The following is a 17,984-nucleotide window of genomic DNA, read 5'->3' as shown; positions in this document are numbered from 1 at the left end:
TAATATTGATAATATTTAGAAGATGCTTAAGTTTCTATTTGACAATATTTATGTAGTTTATAGAGATCTAGTTAGTTTTCAAAGAATCATTCGGAATTCCTATAGACCTATTCTGTATACTAAATTGTCGCAGAACGTATTCAAAATTATATACGAGTATACAGTGTATGAGAAGGAGAAAAGTTGTATATAGACGAAGTATTTATGTTAATGATATGTTATAATCACAACTAGATACTTGATAAAAAATATTACAAAGTCAGATTCATCCGTTTCAAATTTTGATATTTTAGAAGAAAAAGACATTAACTGTAACTCTAAAATAAAACTAATTTTGATAAACGCAGTGACTTTAGTGTCTCTAATCCCAACGTACTTTTTCTTGGATGTAGAAATTATACATCTTCAATCTGATTTGGTACGAAAAAGCAATCTCTGGCTCATAAAAGATTCCAAAACGAAAACGCTTTGGGTAAACAAGTTGATAAAACAAGGTTTTCAGCAGTATCGTTTAAATTCAACATTTGCAGGATCTATCATCAATGAAATAATCTTACTCGTAAATACATTTTTCATCATTAAGTCGAAAGCTTACTGACTTTTTCATAGAAATTTTAAGGTTATTTTACACATTAAACTGTCTCGATTTTTTTCTTTTCGCCTGATCTTGACAATGAGCCAACGACAAACAAAAATGCTAAGGTAAGCATAGTTTTCTACAGTTGTAGTAGATCAAGTTTCAATGATTTTATTTGTATTTTTAGTAAATGAAATTTTCAAAGTCTTCTCTGTAGTAAATCAAACTTCAAACGTTTTTGCTATTATTACATTAAAGTTATCACCAACATGAATTACAGTTGCATCTTGTGCGGCTAAAATTGCAGATTTCTATATTCTAATAGCTGCATAAACTACACATATCAAAATACGCGTGTGTAATTATTGGGAGGGGATGGATAGGTTAAGAGTTAAGATGTATCTTTAAGTCAGATCTAGTAATGAAATAAGCCAACAAATTTCTAAGCCTTGGGAAGTAAATTCATTCAGTTTAATAATCCTTTATTACCTTATACCAAAGTCAAATACTTCTGTTAAAGAGAGGTGCAAAATTTTGTCCTATACTCGGCACTCACGGCTATTGAGCAAGGACGAATCTTTTTCGTACCAGCACCTACTGCGACATTGGACCACGGTTTATTTGGTAAGTCCATATGCTACAGTTGGATTCGAAAACGGGATGTAAGGATCAGCTCCTTACTTCACGACTCTTGAGCAGATGCTCTAACTCTGTGCCACGCGAGCACCGTATACAAAAAACAAGAACAGCAAAAAAAAATTAAGGTACTCCGTTCCTCAAATCCTACAAGCAGGCATCGACTAATTGAAAATGCTCACAATTCTCAAAGTTATGTGTTTTTACCCACGATAATTCTTCAAACTTCATCTTTAATGTTAATCATATCATATAGGGAAAATTAAATTTCAAATAATTTTTCAGTAAATGCGAACAAAAACACCTACTATGCATTTTCCAATTCAAATGTGATCAACAAATACATTTTAGAAATAAAATCATAGGTATCCAGGCTTGAGGAAATCGCACGATTTTTATACATACAAGATACTTTCGTAATTTCTCTATACTTTGATCATTTAACAATGCATTGACATAGTGTATATTTTTTCTATCATTGCAAAACCCAATAAATCATTTCTAATTTTACCATGTTAATAAACGTTGCTATCTATGGTTAGATTAAAAGAACAATATGTAATTTCAAAAACCTTTTATTAGGTAAAAATTCGACTTTTAAAAAGACCTTTCTGAGAACCTTAAAGAACCTTGAAGTCCATTGGGAGGTATAAAATGAGAATTGTTGCGTAAAAAATTAAATTTTCAAGCTTCATTTTGAGACGGTAAAAAATTAAATTATAAATTTAAGAGTTATCCATCCTGGCTGCGGATAGGAGTACCTTAAAAAAGTACTTTACTTGTTTGTTGTACCATTACATTTAAATCTAAAATCTCCGTGAAACATCTGGTGAACAAAATGCATTTATAATATCATATTTTCCTGTCCGACCATCAATTATGATATATATAAAACGTAAGTATTTATTATAGTATACATGCATAAAAATCGTTGACCTTTGTCGATTCTATTTGTTTCTGGCTTTATTCTTCTAAGGTAAGAAATATTAATATTTTTTTTAGAATACTAATTCTTAGAAGCATGGAAACAAATCTTATGTACATTTGCTCTCACGGACGATTCATTCACAATTACCGAGTAATTAACGAAAACACGACTAAAGAAATGTTTATCATGTCATATGGTGGGTTATCATGGAGTTTCGAATTAGTTAATTTAAGCTCTTCTATCCATTGCATTACATATTTGCACTTAAAATTAATATGGGAAATAACAATTAAGTCATGTTCAGTTCAGTGAAATATATGTAGATAACGAACAATATTCGCGCTCAAATGTCCAGTAAACAATACTAATAAAAACAGAGCAAATACGGACCTCCAAAACATCAGAGGTGGGATCAGGTGCCATGGAGGAGTGAGGATCCCTTTCTTACAGGCCACACCCGTGTGTGCTCCTTGTCATGATAACGAAAAAATCGTCGACAATTCCATATTTATACATGTATAATGGCCTAGAAATCAGTATTAAAAATGTCGAAATACATACAGGGATACATGGATTTAATAGTCAAAAATCTTCCATGTTGTGTTCATTTAGCAAAAAAGCTTAACAATCCAGTCAACGTACAAGTAGGTTTTTTCTATTCTGATAAAAATGTAAAGATAAGAAATTTCATATTCCATCGTAAAACACTTTAATGAGTAGTCATTTACTTATTCGAAATTGTACTATTTTTAATGTGGTTCAATGCAGTATGGTTACAAATGACAAAATCATTCAATATAGTTTCAGTATCCGGAGAACAAAACTTACAGTCTAAGTAAGAATTTTTATATTTTAATTTTGCAAGAAATTAAATTCATAGGGATGATTTTAGAGAGAATCTGGTATTGTAGAAAAATATGAGCAAGTCTTAAAACGAACTTTTTAAAACATCTTTTATACAGTCCCTGAAACGTTCTACTTTCCCATCTGAACGGTGAACGAACGGTGAACGAACGCAGAGCGAACGGTGAGTGAACGATGTGCGAACGCTGAACGCAACTTGGTGAAAGATGTGTGAACGGTGAACGCAGAACGCGAACGGAGCGCGAGCGCGAGCGCAAAGTGAACGGTGAACGAACGGTGAACGCAAGATGAACAATTTCTTCGGAATGCCTCCGATCTTTTCCTTGCATTGGAATTATTCTATAATTCTAATTTCAGGTACTTTATTACAAATACACAGTAGATAAATAAATAAAAAAAAAATGATAAAAACATTTTTTTCTGTACATGTATATGTATACACCTATGATTTTAATCGATAGTTTTATAACACGATTTTAATTGCCGTAAAACATGTGTATATTTCTTACCGAACGCGTGTAGTTTAAATATAAAATTAATCTACCGGTATTTATATATATATATAGTAAATATGCTTATCTTTTCACTAATAGAAGAGTTGACTTAAGAAGATAAAATTACTACTTATAGAATTAATTAATTACATTGTACGCGGTTGAATCAACCATACATGTATTTCCGTGCAAAGGCGACTCTGAATAAAATAACGGATTTCTTTTTTAAATTCACAATTGTCTGTTGACGTATTGCATAAAACCTCTCGTTTTTTAAAATTCTAATGCAAAATATTCTTAGTTATGTCTCTTTTGTATTATTTTTATGATAATTATTTTACGTAACTTCTACATGTATATGTAGACATTTCCCGGCCGTGATTATACTCTGCAAAATGATGGAAATTAAGAGGCATTCAAATTATTTGTAATATATTAAATTTTCAAAACTGAATAAGTAATGTGCTGTGTTGCAACCACTGTTGAAATAATTATATCCAAAGTGGTTGAGAGTGCATTTCAATAGCAAACATAGTTAGTAACCACTATTGTAATACGACCGCTATTGAAATAATTATATCAATAGTGGTTGAGAGTGCATTTCAATAGCAAACATAGTGTCACAAGTGACATTGTGTCAATGTTTATATTAGCTTATTGTACAGGTATTGGTAAGAGTTATCTTTATTTGGGCATTAAGAGTTATCGTTTGTTTCATTTACGCACTATTGGTCACTGGGTTGTACTTGTTGCTATTTTTATCAACGTATACTTGTCGAACCCGTTTGAGTAGTTTGGTCAGTTATTTGTACTGCTGGGTGTTGGCTAGTGTTTGTCAGATGAGGTCTGGACGCCGTGAGTTATGCTTTACCCATGCTGAGTGATCTTGGGTGTGCCTTTTATGTAACCCATGCTGTGTGAACTTGGGTGTGTTTTAGCTGTTTCCCCTACTGTGTGATCTTGGGATTCAGGGATGTTTTGTAGCGGCGTTGAGAGCAAGACCTGGGGGCAGACAGTATGATTTTTATGTGTAAAATGCCACAGCTCAGTAAGTTTTTACACTTTACAATATTTTTGTTGTTAGCTTTAAATAGCAATTTTCTATGTAAAACTGTTAGCAATATAGCGAGAATGTATATATTTACGCTCTAATTCATTTACTTGTTAAACGGCAAAAATACATGTTTTCTTTTGTAATTTGTTTGTAAAATCTAGTATTTTGAACAGATAAGTGTTTTGAACATTTTATTAGAAAACCCTATGAAAATTGTAGGTGACCAGAATTGTATATAATCTTTATTCGGACGGGAGGATTTGTTACGTAGTAAGGCTACTTAGGATATGGTGGACCGGACGGGACACTATGGTGGACAACATGGACAATATGGTGGACCATGGACGTGGTGTGGAGTGTGAATTTGTCCAGTGATGACCATGATTGAACTTTTGGCCGGTTTCATGTTTATTGTACATATGTAGATAAATTTGTTGTTAATTTTTATAAATCTTGTTGTTTATTGGTACACAGGAGGTCTTCCAAAATATTATTTATTTTTGGTTAGTAAATTCTATAAAGAATCCATCACAACTTGAGGTCAGTTGTGACACATAGTTAGTAACCACTATTGAAATACGACCACTATTGAAATAATTATATCATTAGTGGTTGAGAGTGCAGTATAATAGAAAACATAGTTAGTAACCACTATTGAAAAACGACCACTTTTGAAATAATTATATCGATAGTGGTTGAGTTTGCAATTCAATAACAAATATAGTTGTAACCACTATTGAAATACGGCCTCTATTGAAATATTTTTTCAATAGTGGGTGAGACTGCATTGAAATATAATAACCATAAGTTTCAACCACTATTGAAATACTAGCACTACTGAAATAATTATTCAATAGTGGATGCGAGTGCATTTCAATATGGTAACCATAAGTTTTTACCACTATTTAAATACTACCAGTATTGAAAGAAAAGTTTCACCTCGTCTGCAACTTTTGAAATAATTATTTCAATATATTGGATTCATTGTTCAATGTACTATTGAAATCAATAATTTAATCCATATTAAAATCTTTATTTCAGTGATCATTATTTCAATAGTGGTTGCAACCAATGTTTGTTATTGAAATGAATCTCACCCACTATTGAAATCATTATTTCAATAGTGGTCGTATTTCAATAGTATTAATTACCTATGTTTGTGAAATGCACTCTCACCCACTATTGAAATAATTATTTCAATAGTGGTCGTATTTCAAAAGTGGTTATTACTTATGTTTGTTATTGAAATGCACTCTCAACCACCATTGAAATAATTATTTCAATATTGGTCGTATTTCAATAGTGGTTATTACTTATGTTTGTTATTGAAATGCTCTCTGAACCACTATTGATAGAATTTTTTAAATAGTAGTAAATGAGTTGTATTTCAATAGTGGTTACCAACTATGTTTGCTATTGAAATGCACTCTCAACCACTTTTGATATAATTATTTCAATAGTGGTCGTTTTTTCAACAGTGGTTGCAACAGTGCTGTCATAGTTTTTACTGAACAGAGAAATGTACGAGAGAGAGAGAGAGAGAGAGAGAGAGAGAGAGAGAGAGAGAGAGAGAGAGAGAGAGAGAGAGAGAGAGAGAGAGAGAGAGCCTCAATTCTCAGATATCCGTTGTATTAAATAAAACTTCTTTTTATTTTTCCTAAATATTCCAAGCAGTAAAGGTAATCATTTTTTTTTAGATAAACAAATACACTTGACAGTAATCATTGGCTTTTATTTTCCGTCATCAAGTTCACACGGTTCACAGGAAGTGCACGTGTTTGTCCTGTTAATCAATATAATTCGACACAGTGGAGGTGTGGAAATCGCGTTTCACCGAACATGCCGAAGGCAGTCACTTAGTATTTCAAAGAAGTTTTCATATTTTTCCCTATCATTTCTAGATCTGATTTTTGCATTCCTGCAGAAAATAAATAAATAATGGGAATATATATTTGGAAGAAATAAGTTTTAAATTGAGTTTGAAGAATATTCCCTGCTAATTTGAAATACTACTGTCGGCATAAGTCTATTCTAAAATACTATTGTTTAATGACTGTTTAATGTTGGTTTTAAAACTGATTTTCTTGTGGTACAAAACACATTAAGTACGTATTAGTTAAATAGTGAAAATACTCACTAAGAATTTTTTTCTGGAGAAAAGGCACGCCGGGGTGCTGTGTGTGTGTGTGTGGGTGGTGGGGGGTGGGTGGGTGGTGGGGAGTGGGGATGGGGGTGGTCGGGGGTGGTCTTAATTATGCTGAATGGCAAACATATCTAGGAAGAGTGAAGAAAGGAATTTTCCTTCTCTAATAATAAACTATTTTAAACAGTTGGTCTTTTCTAGAATTAAAAATCACGCTGTCAATGGATATTTAATTAAATGAATATTTGCAGCACTGTTCTTAATCCTCAGACCTAAGTGTAGTTTAAAACACGTGTTACTGTAGAAATGATTTTTTTGTGAATTCTCGTCTTGTAAAAGACTTGGATTAATTATTATACATTGATTTGTCGACTTTGACTTTGCAAAAATTGTTGCCGTGCGATTTTCAAAATTCATACTCGTGATCTTAGAGTGACATAAACATAATATTTCTGTCTTTCAGTCCTGTTTGGTGCCTTTAACTAATGAGTAAGGAAAATAATGAACCTGGGTAGCGCCAGGTTCCAGAGGTTAGTCTCTGAGTAATTTGTGCAAAGGCACAGGTCGCCCCCACGGTGACCCGCTTACTTCCGCGGGACGCCTGGGTAGTTGTGATCTGCCCCTTTTCTATGTATAAATGAAAGTGAAAGGTGGGTGATGAAAGTATCCGATTTATTTTTTTTTTGTATTATGAAATATTTTACAATAATTCCAGATTTTAAAGTTAAGTTTCGGTCAAAGAATTAACATGGGTTATCTTATTAACATTGATTTTGCTCGATAGCAAATATTTCATTGGATTGAAACAGATCGATTTTTCACCCGTCCATACTTTAAACTTTGGCACATGGTACAAGAGGTAACAATATGGTAATAATAACCAACTTCATCAGCAGATTTTGAATGAAGAAAAGCGTATTTGGTGAAATATTATTTAAACAAAATGAGCTAATGTAAAAATAGCTATGAACTTCAACTTTATTCGGTCCATGTTATTCAAAGTCATTGGTCAAACATCCATACACATGGTAGCCTACATTTAGATATTTAGTTCCCTTGGCCTATCTTTCAGAGGTTTAGAAAATTCAAATGGGAATATCCATAATTATAATTCTTACAATATGAGTATGCTTTTGTAGCTTTGGGTTTGTTGCATTCTATCAGTTTATTTAAAATATTTTGTGATATTTTGATAAATAAATAAATAATAAATAAATAAATAAATAAATGTTCAAGGACAGGGCTACCCTAGCTGCGCCATACTACCTTTTTCCTTAAAACTGAATAAATAGAAAAAATAGATTGAGAATTAATAAAAGTTTGATAAATCGCTGATGTCATATTCTCGTCATTCCTTTTTGCGAGAAGCACTGACTTTTACAGTTAACGATTTACTTTTAGTTGAAATTGTGTATATATTCGCGAGGCTTGCCGATCGAATATACACCTTTTTAATGAGTAGGATAAAACCAATATTAAATCACACAATTATAAATGTTTTATTTATCTCATGCGTTTTTCGTTTTAACAAAACTTTGAAACTTCCCTTGTGAAACTACATGAATGATTTCTATTTTTGAAAAATTGATATGTATAACTTGATGACGTACATGTGGCATTGTTGACGTTGATGAAATGTTTTTAAAGAAAGTTGATTGTGTTCAAAATTTAGATTTTTTGCTATCTATGTCTTTGAAAACTTTTTGTGAAAATTGCTGGAGTTTTACTTCAAGTAAACTTTTAATGAAAGTTGTAACGACCAAAGGAATGGGGAAAATTAACTCTTTGTACGGTGGCAGTAAAAAACGTGCTACGCAAGGGTACTTTAAGATTCATTGTTGATCCAGGCAGAGGTTGATCCCAACGGTACGATCATCTACACGTATGAGATAAATTTAGAAATCATGCTATTGATCCAACCAATTCACGTGCTCTAAGCCCCACTTTTGTCTCTATTTGTATCGCCCGCACGTGATTGTATTTTAAACACCTTTCGTTGATTCTGTACATTTATGTAGAAATATGTACATTAACTAATTTGTAATTTTATCTCGGACAAAGGCATTGTGAAAGATAAATATGTGTAAATATGAGTTTAGCAGATTTCATTGGTGTTTTTTACTACCTTAAATGGCTTTCGTTTATTTAAAAATGCTATCCAAAAATGAGCAATTTTAAAAATAGAGTTAGTAAATGCACTTTTCATATCACAACCTGTGTCAATCGAGGCTCAGCACAAGTATTGGCAAATCTCGCACTATGAATTATTTGCGAGGTAAACGTTATATTCATGTAGTACTTCTTTATCATTTTTTTCATATAGTATTTCTTTATCAAAGAAAACCCTGAGAACAAGTCAAAACCCTCAACAAATCAAAATGTTTACGCTTCTTCCGCATATTTGATGAGTGCTTTGAGTTTATAATTTCTTTATACAAGGACAATAGAATGTATACGGTATTTGTGTACTGAGATATTTATACCATAATAGATTCACACATAATATGTATTCTTGAGAAAACAAAGATAGGCAATAAACCTGTATCAGACTGCATATTTTTTTGTGTATTTCTTTGTCGAGCATTCACAAAATGAAACCAGAAAAGGAAGAATTTTGGTTGAAAACAGATGATGTTCCAGCAAAGCTATCTATCCAAGCCTTATCTCCTGCCTCCATTCTTACTACAACCATTTTGCTGCAAGACATGTATATACTGTGGCTGTTGTTGTGACAGTGGTTATGTGCCCTTCTTTTACCTTTCAAAACCAGTGAGGTATAGGCCGGACTGTTGGCGTCCGTCATTGTTGTCCAATCGAAGACGTAAACTCCCGATTTTAGGGCGGTGAAAATTCCTTTAACAGGGATGTATCCACCTCCTATATTCAAATCTACTTCACCAAACATGACAATATTACCCTGACTTACTGACTGAACACTTCCGTTGGCGTTGGCGTTGAATGCTATTACCATATTTTCTAAAAAAAAAAAAATATACATGCAAAGAAAAGATACTTTTGTTCATTGCTTATGTGTTACATCAAGAATGCAGTCGATTTAATATCTTACTTCTGTCCCGGCTATTTTTACAGTGATCCTTAACATATCCAACAGCCACACACGTTTTAGCGACACTGTCATAGTCGTCTCTGAAGGATTTCAGGCTGGGCCGGGGTGACACTTTGTCAGTGTTAATGATGCCAAAAAGTGAACCAAATACCACGATCAACACGAGGGAATGCATTCTATAAAATGCATGATAAACTATGGAGAATAAAATTTTGAGTGCTCTTCATATTTGGAAAATTAGATTTAATTATTGAAAGTTCTATGACTATAAATAGTCTTTTATTCACTTCACAACATGTGAATTGTCCGTCAAACATTTAAATGTGGTAGTTTTCAGAATTAAAAAAATATGAAGAGATGATATGAAATACAGCATGTTTTTCAGACAAATTTATATACAACTTTATAATTCCGTCATTTTGTTCAAATATTCATTCGATCATTTATTCGGTAATTCTTAAAGGTGCACAGACACAGATTTGAAGTAAATATTTTTTGTATAATATCAAGATTCATTTATTGTAACGGCATTTCACACGAAAATAAATTAAAAATCTTATTTCATCTAAAAGTTTTTTTTAACTTTAAATGTTTGGATGGATTTGATTGACACATCCTTGCACTTTCACAAAATTTGATTTTATTCTTAATAAAAAGGAAAAGTTGCAATCTTGTTGTGTATTAATGAAAAATATTAAAACTATAATCCAGAAAATTCAGAGTAAAATTTTTCGAAAGCAAGCCATAAACACAGTATATTATTAGTCCGTGCAAGTGTGGTAAGTAGACATTAACAAATATACACACCCAGTGAATCGTAAATATTAACAATAACAGAGTTCGTGCCCTGTTTACAAAAGCTGTGTACGTTTCACGGGTGTGTTCAGTTTGCTTAACTCTGTACCTAACATTAACATATGACGATACCTGTTAAGCGGTTTTGCTTTCAAACATTTCTAAGTTTCAATAACTTTTAGATGAAATAAAATTTTTAATTTATTTTCGTGTGAAATGCTAACACAATTTTTTAGGGTATGCTTAGTAGTGTGTTAACACGTTATAGTATAGCGTTATGATAATTTATACACTTCATACAAAGTTACAAATTTTTTATCAACGATTTTTAACGTAATCTTCTTAATTTATTCTCAGCATGAACAGGTTTCTTACCTTTCGTTTTGAATACTGGATAACGCCAATTGAAGATGAAACCTTTTTTAAATACCAGTTTTTATACATTTTATTTCTAGCGTGCTACCTTATCATTTGGTAACACATTGCAATCATATCATTTGATACAGGCATCGAAAAAATTGTAAATATTTACCAAATTCCACGAAAGCTATTTCAAAAGTGGCTGTAGATACATACATATTCTGTAAAATTATTGTCTCAGTATATATTCAATTTGTATTATTTTCTTATTCAGCAGAAATAAGGGGGGCTATTTTTTTTTTAATTTTTGATACCGGTTTATCCGTTTTTTCACAAGTCTGGGCTAGGTACGTTGTGAAGCTTACGTTGGTCTGTCACATACTGTAGTTTTATATCTGAGATAAAAATAGTTTTTAGAGACAGATTTTTGACATTATTAACATTTTGATATAGCAAAAAATGAATCAGTAAAACTGTATATAACAAAATTAATCTATTTCAGCGACCATAGAAATATTTCATTGACTCACTATACTGAAAGAAAGGAATACACGCATATCTTCGAAACTAAGCATCTAGATACGGGAAAAATATTAATGAAAAAAATAGACATTAGGCGTTCTGAATATCGAGAGGTCTACTGATTTACGAAGGGTAATTAGAAACAGCTAGTGGACTAGCGCGATGAAATTACCCTCCAATGTTTATTTTTGTGTGAATATGAGACAACTCTTTATAAGAGCAATTGTCATCCAGACATTCCATTCCACTAATTCGGGCATGTGGCTTGATGTGGTGTTACATAATTTTTCCGTTGAATTTGCCATTTCACCCCATTCTATGTAAATGCTATAAGATTTTAGAATTTTATATGGAGTGCCCAAACAATGAAAAGCTGAAAAAGACATCAAAAACGGGGAGAGTTAAAAAAAAATATTTTATAACATTTTCCAAAATGGAAACTGGTACAGACCTCGAAAATATTAAAGCGAGATGCAAAGAAATTTAATTCACTCAGAATACTTGCTTTTTGCTAGCGCGCTTCAATATAATTTGATAAAAGTATGGTTGAACTATAAGGTAAAAATATGTTATAAACTTATAATAATTGTTTTGAGAAAACAATTCAAAATCATGATCCCTAACCTTTTTGTCAAGTATTTTAATAAATATACCTTCTGGAAAAAAATGGTTCTCTCATTGATCGATACACAATTTATTACACAATTTATTAAAGGGCATTTTAAAACTGGGCCTCAAAATACAACTATGTCGAATCAAAATTAAAAAAAAAAAAGTAGGTGCACAATGGCACTTCTGTTACAAATGTTTCAAGATTGTCTAAGTATAAAAAGGATGTATTCAAAATATTTGAGTGACCTAGGTGAGAACAATTTTCCGGGAAAAGTCATTTTAAAAATCAATAAAATAATGTTCTTAAAATTTTTTTCTATCAAATAATTTTTAGAATCTTTTTAGATTTTAATTTTAAACCTAATTTTTTTTTTCATTATTTTGCAACTTTGAAAGTATATCAAAAGATAGTCAAAACTGCATTTTGTTCGTGATAGCACTTTTCTTTTATATGGCGTTGTAGTCCTTCAGGTAGGCCTGCCCATTAATTAAAGTATATATTTTTGATAGACCTTGATCAAATGAATAATTCAAAACAAGATAAAATAATAAAGTGATATACAATTACATAGCACTAAGTTATAAAATTTGGTAACAAGATGAACATATATGCCTTTCATTGTCTTTTTTTATGTTTTATTACGCAGTTCCCATCAATACCCATTTACAATTGCCATTAAACCTGGGTATTTAGGATAACTAGCATAAAAACAAAAAAAAAAAAAAAAAAAAAAAACAATAAAAAACAAAATATATCAATATAACAAAAATGTTAAAAGTTTAACTTGGTCTTTAAACATGCATGTTTGACTTATTTAACACGAAATCTATAAAAAGGTTTTCTAATGAACCTCTAATGCTTATTTCTAACGTGAACTTCTCTTGAATAATATTTTCTATTCTGCTTTTCATTTTGAATTTATATATTTTATATGCCAAATATGATATTACAGTATTTTAGAAAAGAATTCTTGAATTTGTTTCCAAGTAGAATCCTACAACAATATGTTTCCATCACACATCATAGTTCATAACAATATTTAACTTTTGCAATACACCTTTTACATTATCACAATCAATAATTAGATGTTTTATATCTTCATTTTCATTTCCACAAAATTCACATTTTGCATTTCCTCTTGATTGACATTTTTTTTAAAAAAAAATAATTACAACATAGAATATTATTCAACAATTTATAATTAAATTCACTAAGACGTTTATCATACATGAGTTTAATTTTATTTCTATAAATATTACACCAGTATTTTTTACTCACACAAACGGTTCGACCTAAAATTGATTGATAACATGGATGTCTAAACTTTTTAGACGACATATTCTCATAGAAAAATTTACAGTTTTATCTGTAATACAATGAAAACCACTGTTAAAATTGAAAGAATTTACAGAAGTTGACTTTGTAAAAATACAATACTTCATATCAAACATATTACTCTGTTTCGCTACTACTTTTTTTAAAATCTTCTATTCACACAACCAGTTAGATTTATTTGTCAGAGTGTTTGAAATTTCTTGCAATGTTTCAAAGTTACCATTTTCATCAAGATCTTTCGTATACAAAATATTACTTGCAATCTAGTTTTTAAAACATATTGTTTTACCTTAAAAAATTATTTAAGATTTTATTCCAAAGTGGTTGTTGTGCAGATTTGACATTAGATAAATTTGATACTTCTATTTCCTTTTCGCATTCATTGAAATAACAGAACATTTCTTTATAAAAAGTAAACAAGTGAGATATAAGTTAGTTTTCGAGTTTTCCTTCAGACAATGTCAATATATACATGTAATTAATTTCTATATTATTTTCATTAAATGACTTTTTTCAGTATACAAGATTCATCACTAAGTCTTGGTACCCAAATTGCCTTTAAGGCCTTTAATTTCAGTTCAATATCAACTAATCCTATTCCCCCACCTTCTTGTTTGCCTATAACAGTGTCTCATTTAATTCTACCTTGTTTGTTCCATATAAGATCGAATACACTACTTTTTAATTTTCTTATTAACTCGTGGTCTGGAATGGATAATATTGAGCCAAAACATATTAATTTTTGTACAGCTAAAGAATTACCTACACAAGACTTTCCAAAAATTGTTTTTTTTTTCCATGATTCAAACATTTTTTCCATATCTTCATAAATTTTAATATCATTCAAGTAGTAGGATAAGTCTTTGTTATGATCAATAAAAATACCTAAGCAGCGAACAGCATCATTAGTTACTTTTATACCACACACATTTGAGTGCCTATCCTTGAGACTACCTAAACTTATACACTGTATTTTATTTAGATAAATTTTTGATCCAGCATGTTTGCAAAAAGTTTGAACAATATCAATTGCTGTTTCTAGTGAGGATATATCTTTTAAAGCGAAAATTATATCATTCGCATGTTGTAGATTTTTTTTCATTTCTGGCGAAGTTGCATTTAATTTAATACCTTTAATATGTTCATTATTTTTTTTATTTTCATAGCTTATATTTCTGCAACAAATAAAAATAGCAAGACTGAAATAGGACACCCTTGTCTTATGCCTCTAGACATAGAACAAGTTTTTGAAATCAAACCATTATTTTTCTTTTTTTTAATCTTTCATTGTCTCTAATTTACCAGATGTAGCAATATGTTTTCATTATTTTTTTTATTGGACATCATATTCTCTTTTCTAAATCAATAAAGTAAAACAAAGGTTTAATTTTTGTTTTAAGGTTCAATTTCTTGTTCATGCTGTTACATTTATGCCCCCTCCCCTGTTACACCAAGTCTTTACAGTTACCAATGCAAATTCCTAGTTTACTTTGCTTTGACTAAACATCTTTATACTCTGTAATCAAGTTTTTGATTGTTTACTCTAAATACCAAAATAATGTTAAAACCGTATTTTATCCCTCGATTTCAAGCATTCTGCAATAATGTTTTCCTGAAAGGAGACTTTTGCTTCTGCTTACTTTAATCATGTATACAACAGTATGTTAGTTAGTCAGGCTTTACAACACCAATATTTTTTTTAAATGTCTAACATCCTGGCATTCAGCTATAAATAATTATGAATTTTAAATATTTTAACAATTTATGGAAGATAAAGACTATGAAGATAACTAAAATACAGAATTTAATTTCTCTGTTAATAAATGTAACAGGAAAGGCATTTCATTTTGAATGACTAACTAATGGTAAAATGTCAGTATTATAGAAAGAATTTTATTTTCTACAATACGATAGATCTATGTAGTTTAACAATGTATTAATCAAATAAAGTTGAGAAAAATATAGTTTACCGATTTTCACACCCCCCCCCCAAAAAAAAAGAATGCCATTGAAAAACTTGCAAAAAAGAAACTAATGTAATTGCCCCTTTTCCTATCGCATTCTGGTCAATCCGAGAAATTGAATAAGTGATGTAAAATACATCGTCTCAAGCCAGAATTCAGAGTTTGCGTGTAGTTCTCTCCATAGCTCTTTCCTACCCGACCAGAATGGGAGATACCGTACATTTTGCCCTTGGTTTGCGATTAGGTGTAAAATGCTACCATGCATTTTCTCACAAAGTTTCTTTCACTTTCCTATGTATATCTAAGCTTACCCCGGACAGGTCAAAATGTTCAAAATGTTCAAGCTTATTCAGCATATTTGATTTTTTAAAGCAATTTTGACATTGAAATTCCTTGTTCGATGGTAGCAGAATATATACATGGATATTTACAATTGCATTCGCATATAACATATAAGCATATTATACTCATGGAGAACCTCAGATAGACAACAAAACTGTTACTAAATGACTTTTTAATTTTTAATTACGTATCTCTTTTGAGTATTTACAACATGTAGCCAGAAAAAGAAGAATATGTGTTGTAAACAGATGATGTTCTATGAAAACCATCAATCCATGCCTTATCTCCTACCTCCATTCTTACTACAGCCATTTTACTGCATGACATGTTGACACCGCGGCTGTTGTTGCCACACTGGTTATATGCCCGTCTTTTACCATTCAAGACCAGTGAGGTGTAAGCAGCTTTGTTACCGTCTGTCATTGTTGTCCAATCAAAGACATACACTCCTGTTTTAGGGGCGGTAAAAATCCCTTTAACTGCGTTGAAACCTCCTCCAATATTCAGATCAACGTCTCCAAACATGACTATGTTCCCAACACTTAAACTCTGGGTGCTTCCTTTTGCTTTTGCATTGAATGCTATAACCGTATGTTCTAAAAAAAAAAGGTACAAATATAAATGAAATAAATGGACTCAATGTATATGTATATGAATTAAGTATGTGATGTTCCACGGTAAGTAAGTAACTTACTTCTGTCCCGGTTGTTTTTACACTGCTCTTTAACATATCCAACAGCCACACATGTTTTAGCGACACTGTGATAATCGTCTCTGAAGGATTTAAGGCTGGGCCGGGGTGATACTTTGTCAGTGATAATGATGCCAAATATTGAACTTAATCCCACAATCAACACTAAGGAATGCATTCTATAAAATTCATGATAAACAATTTGAAAACAAACTTTGAGTGAGTTTTCTAATTGAATGGTAATATTTAATTATTGAAAGCTCCATTATTGGAAATAGTTTTTACAGACCTCATGAAATGTGAATTGTCGGTCAGAAATTTAATTATTGAAGTTTCAAGAATAAAATTTATAAAGCAATAATATAAGAAAAAACTATTCAGACAAAATAAATAGCTATACCGTTATAATTCCGTCAAGTTTTTTTCATATATATATTTTTTTTATGTTATTCGGGTATTCTTAAAAACCAATTTTACAAAAAGGATTTCTGATTCAAAATCTTTCTGTCGAAAATATAAGAAAAAAAATAAAATTAATAAGTATGTTTTGCCTTTCAGAAAGTTAACGCCAAAACTTCTTCAAATATAGGACCATGATCATTCATATACTCCATACACAGTTACACAAATTTTTTTTAATCAATTTTTTTAACGTATTCTTCTAATTTATTTCAAATACAAAATGTTTTCTTACCTCTTGTCAGGAATACTTGTTAGTTTGTTCTAACGCCAATTTGAAATTGAAGCTGCAATTGCTCCTTTTAGTATCAGCTTTTATATAGTTTATTCCTTGCGTGCTTTCTTACTATTTGGTAGCATATTGCAAACGTATCATTTGATACCAGCAACAAAAATTATTTATTGTGCACGTTAACGAAATCCAGGAAAGTCTGCCAACTCAGAATTTAAATTCTCTATATTTTTTTTTCTAAAAATAAATTTTATAATGTTATGCAGCAAAAATATACCATTTCCATTGAAACACGACATTTAGAAACAGAAAAAATACTGATATAAAAAAATTAAAAAGCTTGTTAAGTGTTTGTATGTCTAATGATTAACAAATGATTATTAAAATAGTTCGTCAACTATGTGGCATCATGAAATTAAAACTGCATGCTTTAGGTACATCATTGAATTTTAATACATTTAGTTATAATAATATTTTCTTATTATAGAATGAGCTATACATCAGAAGTTTTATTTTTCAAATTAATTGCTAATGTTCTTGAAAGCAATGGTATTGTCTTCCCACAAATTTTTATTAAAATAGAAAATTTGTTGTCCAAATTTTCTATTTTAATAAAAAGTGGGAAGACAGTATTTTCAGTCGCCACATCTTCCAGTATTTCATATAAATGTAATGAAATAATTCTTGTTATACATGTGTATGCATTTATCATCCAAAAAATCCAGTTTAGTCAGTGTGTGGTATCATATGATTTTCCTTAAATTTTGCTTTTACCCAATTTTAAGTAAGTTCTATGAAATGTTGTAATTTTTTTGTGAAGTGTCCGATCAATTCAGAGCTGAAAGTGACATAAAAATGGGAGAGGTAACTTATTCCAAACATTTAAAAAAAAAATTCGCATATAGAAA

The 17,984-nt window shown here is 30.8% G+C and overlaps 2 protein-coding genes and 1 non-coding gene across 3 annotated transcripts; 1 reads left to right on the top strand and 2 right to left on the bottom strand.

The window, feature by feature from the left end:
• The first annotated feature begins 7,168 nt into the window (after window positions 1-7,168).
• Window positions 7,169-7,319, top strand: LOC134266959 (U12 minor spliceosomal RNA). The gene has a single exon (XR_009992070.1). It is a non-coding gene; the product is annotated as a U12 minor spliceosomal RNA (small nuclear RNA).
• Window positions 7,320-9,280: 1,961 nt separating this feature from the next.
• LOC134266946 (multimerin-2-like) lies at window positions 9,281-9,952 on the bottom strand. The gene is made up of 2 exons (XM_062749156.1): window positions 9,764-9,952; window positions 9,281-9,672 (listed from the first exon to the last, which is right to left on the bottom strand). Exons 1-2 carry the CDS (start codon window positions 9,936-9,938, stop codon window positions 9,281-9,283), a joined length of 567 nt encoding a protein of 188 aa, XP_062605140.1. The 5' UTR covers window positions 9,939-9,952.
• A 5,946-nt stretch (window positions 9,953-15,898) lies between these two features.
• On the bottom strand, window positions 15,899-16,563 carry LOC134266945 (complement C1q tumor necrosis factor-related protein 6-like). Its single transcript, XM_062749155.1, has 2 exons — window positions 16,389-16,563; window positions 15,899-16,290 (listed from the first exon to the last, which is right to left on the bottom strand). The coding sequence occupies exons 1-2, from the start codon at window positions 16,561-16,563 to the stop codon at window positions 15,899-15,901; spliced, it is 567 nt and encodes a 188-aa protein (XP_062605139.1).
• Window positions 16,564-17,984: the final 1,421 nt, after the last annotated feature.

Source organism: Saccostrea cucullata, unplaced genomic scaffold (genome assembly GCF_032062105.1).
Source record: "Saccostrea cucullata isolate Sc308-1 unplaced genomic scaffold, CSIRO_AGI_Scuc_v1 ctg3084, whole genome shotgun sequence".
NCBI lineage: Eukaryota > Metazoa > Mollusca > Bivalvia > Ostreida > Ostreidae > Saccostrea > Saccostrea cuccullata.
The sequence above is the reverse complement of the archived record's forward strand: the minus strand, read 5'-3'. Positions and strand labels throughout refer to the sequence as shown.